This window comes from Eretmochelys imbricata, chromosome 24, assembly GCF_965152235.1.
Source record: "Eretmochelys imbricata isolate rEreImb1 chromosome 24, rEreImb1.hap1, whole genome shotgun sequence".
In the NCBI taxonomy this organism is placed as follows: domain Eukaryota; kingdom Metazoa; phylum Chordata; order Testudines; family Cheloniidae; genus Eretmochelys; species Eretmochelys imbricata.
The window spans coordinates 12,238,733-12,242,244 of NC_135595.1; the positions used below are offsets into that span (position 1 = coordinate 12,238,733).

A 3,512-nucleotide genomic window follows, 5' to 3' on the forward strand; every position below is an offset into this window, starting at 1 on the left:
GATACAGAAGCAGACCAGGCTTTAGACACAGGTAAATGCTCAAATGACACAAACACTAGGGATTGGTTGATTTCACACTGTTCCCATAGGATTCACAAGAGCAGAGGTTGGTGCTAGCTTTGCTCAGATGCCGCTGGAGTGTGTGCATCACTATTCGCTGTCATGCACCAATGGGGTTTGGAGCTGGATGGCCAGGCCCCTGTTCCCAAGGCAAGGCTGCATTTCAATAGGACCCTTATGCCAGCATGGGTTTAAGTACCACATAACCCTTTATTTGATACGGCAAACTGCCCTAGCCCACGATGGAGTGGGGCAGCTGCAAATCATCGCTGGCAGCCTGCATTGCAACAGTCGGGGTGGCACAATCCTACATGTACACATCAGCAATTTCCCCTACAAATGACAGCTTGGCATCAAATCCACCCCCAAAGGAGTCCTGATCCTGCGCCCAGATGAGCACACCCTGGTTGTTGATAGCGTAGCCTTTCTTCAGCCCCTTCCTGGGTAAGGGACTCCCGTTCACCCAGAGCTCGGCTATACCTGTGGCGGATTCCCAGCTGGCATAAACATGCTCCCAGCCAGTGCTTGTGCCTTTGTTTTCTGGGACTTTGAAGGTCACCGGTTCCCCCCCAACATACAGGCTGAGCTCTCCGGGCTTGTCTTTGTAGAGGAGGATCTCGTTATCTCTGGCCCTGGTAGCGTAGGAGAACAGGCTGAAGGCCCGGGTCAGGTCAGTGAAATATCTCAGACACATGGTGAAGGTCTGCAGAGTACCATTGTTGTTCATGTTCAGGATAACATGGGCATCAGCAGACTCCTTTGGAAAAACAAACACCTGCCCACAGAGATCTGTGTGGAGAAGTGAGAGGAAAAGGCTGGATTCATTCTAATGTTTCCAAGGTGGCTAGCTTGTCCAGCTTCAGGCCTCCCCCTGCTATTCTCGCCCCACCGTACACAGCTCTGTCAGGTAGGGTTGCCAACTTTTTAATTGCAGAAAACCAAACACCCTTGCCCTGCCCCTGCCTTGCCCCTTCTCCGAGGCCCCACCCCCACTCATTCCATCCACCCTCCCTCCATTGCTCACTCTTCCCCACCCTCACTCACTTGTTTAGGGACAGGGGGTTGCGGTGCAGGAGTGAGGGAGTGAGGAATCCAGCTGGGGGTGCAGGCTCTGGGGTGGGGCCCAGGATGAGGGGTTTGTTGTGCAGGAGGAGCGTGGGCCAAAGGGTTCAGAGTGTGAGAGTGGGCTCTGGGCAGAGGCAGGGGGTTGGGGTGTGGGAGGGGGTACAGGCTCTGGGCTGGGGGCTCGGGCTCCAGGGTGGGTCCAGAAATGAGGGGTTCAGGGTGCTGGAGGGGGTAAGGACTCCGGCTGGGGATGTAGGCTCTGGGGTGGAGCCAGGAATGAGGAGTTTGGGGTACAGGAGAGGGCTCACCAAAAAGCAAGGACTGGCCTGTCTCTCGAGATCTGTGAGAGTGATGGGTCGTCCTTCAGGATAGTTGTAGATCCTTGATGATGCCCTGGAGAGGTTTTAGCTGGGGGCTGAAGGTGATGGCTAGTGGTGTTCTGTTTTTCCTTTGTTGGGCCTGTCTTGTAGTAGGTAACTTCTGGGTACTCTTCTGGCCAGTCCTTGCTTATATATATATATATATATATATATAAAATCTCCCCACTATATTTCCACCGTATGCATCCGATGAAGTGAGCTGTAGCTTTCGAAAGCTTATGCTTTATTACATTTGTTAGTCTGTAAGGTGCCACAAGTACTCCTTTTCTTTTTAAAGATGCAGTTAGACATCTAGTGGGATTTACAAAGCATCTAAGCTTCTAGGAGCTTTTGAAAATCCCACTAGGTGCCTAAGTACCTTTGAAAATCTGTCCCTTAGTCTGTGTTTGGCTCAGTGCCCCATCTATACATTGGGGATAACAGCACTGCTCTACCTCACTGAGGGGCTGTGATGTGAGGTGCTCAGATACTACAGTGATGTGGCCACATAAGTATCACAGGTTGAGTGGGAACTTCTCTATACCATTGCTATCCCTTCCTTGGGTTTTGGCCCCTTCTTTTCTCCTATGCCCCTCAAATCTCCCTCTTTTCTGAATGTGAACTTGGCTCAGAGGGCTTGGCTGTATTTCTTCTGAGTCCCCTGAGTTCTCTCTTCAAATCCCCACCCCTCACTGGCACAGGGATTCCTGTTTTTTACAGGTTCATCTAATGACTTCCAGATCCTTAATTTAATTACCAGCCTTTTCTTATCTTAAAAAGAAAAGGAGTACTTGTGGCACCTTAGAGACTAACCAATTTATTTGAGCATGAGCTTTCGTGAGCTACAGCTCACTGATGAAGTGAGCTGTAGCTCACGAAAGCTCATGCTCAAATAAATTGGTTAGTCTCTAAGGTGCCACAAGTACTCCTTTTCTTTTTGCGAATACAGACTAACACGGCTGTTACTCTGAAACCTTTCTTATCTTAATCACCCTGCGTCTGTTTGTAAACAAAACACTGACTCCCTGCCCCAGGGACACAAGCTGGGAGAAGCACCTCTCTGCATTCCATTCCAAGGCTGTGCCGTTCAAAGAGCTCTACCTGGGAGCATCCTTCCTGTATGAAACTTGGGGGGAGAGGGGAGGGCTCTTGCCCCCCCGCCCTACCTAATTGGCGCCCTTGGCAGCTGTGGTTGGTTCTTCTGCCCCAGGAGGTGGGCAAGTGGGGCAGGCAGCCAATCAGAGGGCTCAGATTTGCTAGAGGGCTGTAGCATCTCACATAATGGGCCAACGGCTCCAGCCCAACCAATCCCATTACAGTGAGAACATGGCGGGAGCTGGCGGTGCTGCACATGGGAGCCAGACTCAGTGACGCAGACGCTGTCGGGGTTTGGGGCTCCCCAGTCAGACACGTTTGGACAGTGCTCCCCCATGTCCCTGCTGAACGCTGCCCCAGTGATGCTCTCTGCCATGCCCAGGGTGGGGCACTGCTGCCCAACCAGGAACAGCTTGTGCACTGCTTCCTGCAGCATAACACACCGGGGCTCGGGACAGGGCTGCCGGGGCATTTCTGACAGGACCCTGCACCCTCAGTACTGAGAGGAAGGCTGTTCAGTTTCCCCCTGGAGCCCACGCTCTGCTGTGTCATTCTGTGCCCAGCCAGGGCTTGGCCCCCGGCACTGCCGCCTGCCCCTACCTGACTGGGCGACGGCTCCTGAGAGGCCAGCGAGGACGAAGAGCCAAAGCTGCAGCTTCTCCATGTTCTTCACCTGCGACCCAGAGGGGAGAGTCAGAGGGGCAGGAAGGTGGGAGGCTGGGGCTGCTCTGCCCTGAAACCTGCCCCCTAATTAATCCGTGAGTGGAGGTGAGAGTGGAAACGTGTTCAACCAAGCCCGTCCCAGGGGCGGATTCTGGAATTCCCCTTTGGCTCCGGATCTCATCCTGTCACCACCCTGCAGTTGTTATTAACCCTTCCTATCCTCTGCACCCAACACTGCCCCTTTAAACAAGGTCAGCTCCCAGACTGCTG

At 53.1% G+C, this 3,512-nt stretch overlaps 1 protein-coding gene across 1 annotated transcript; it reads right to left on the reverse strand.

Annotated features, from left to right (window-relative positions):
* Positions 1–367: 367 nt before the first annotated feature.
* On the reverse strand, positions 368–3,243 carry LOC144279833 (serum amyloid P-component-like). Its single transcript, XM_077841517.1, has 2 exons — positions 3,180–3,243; positions 368–849 (listed from the first exon to the last, which is right to left on the reverse strand). The coding sequence occupies exons 1-2, from the start codon at positions 3,241–3,243 to the stop codon at positions 368–370; spliced, it is 546 nt and encodes a 181-aa protein (XP_077697643.1).
* Positions 3,244–3,512: the final 269 nt, after the last annotated feature.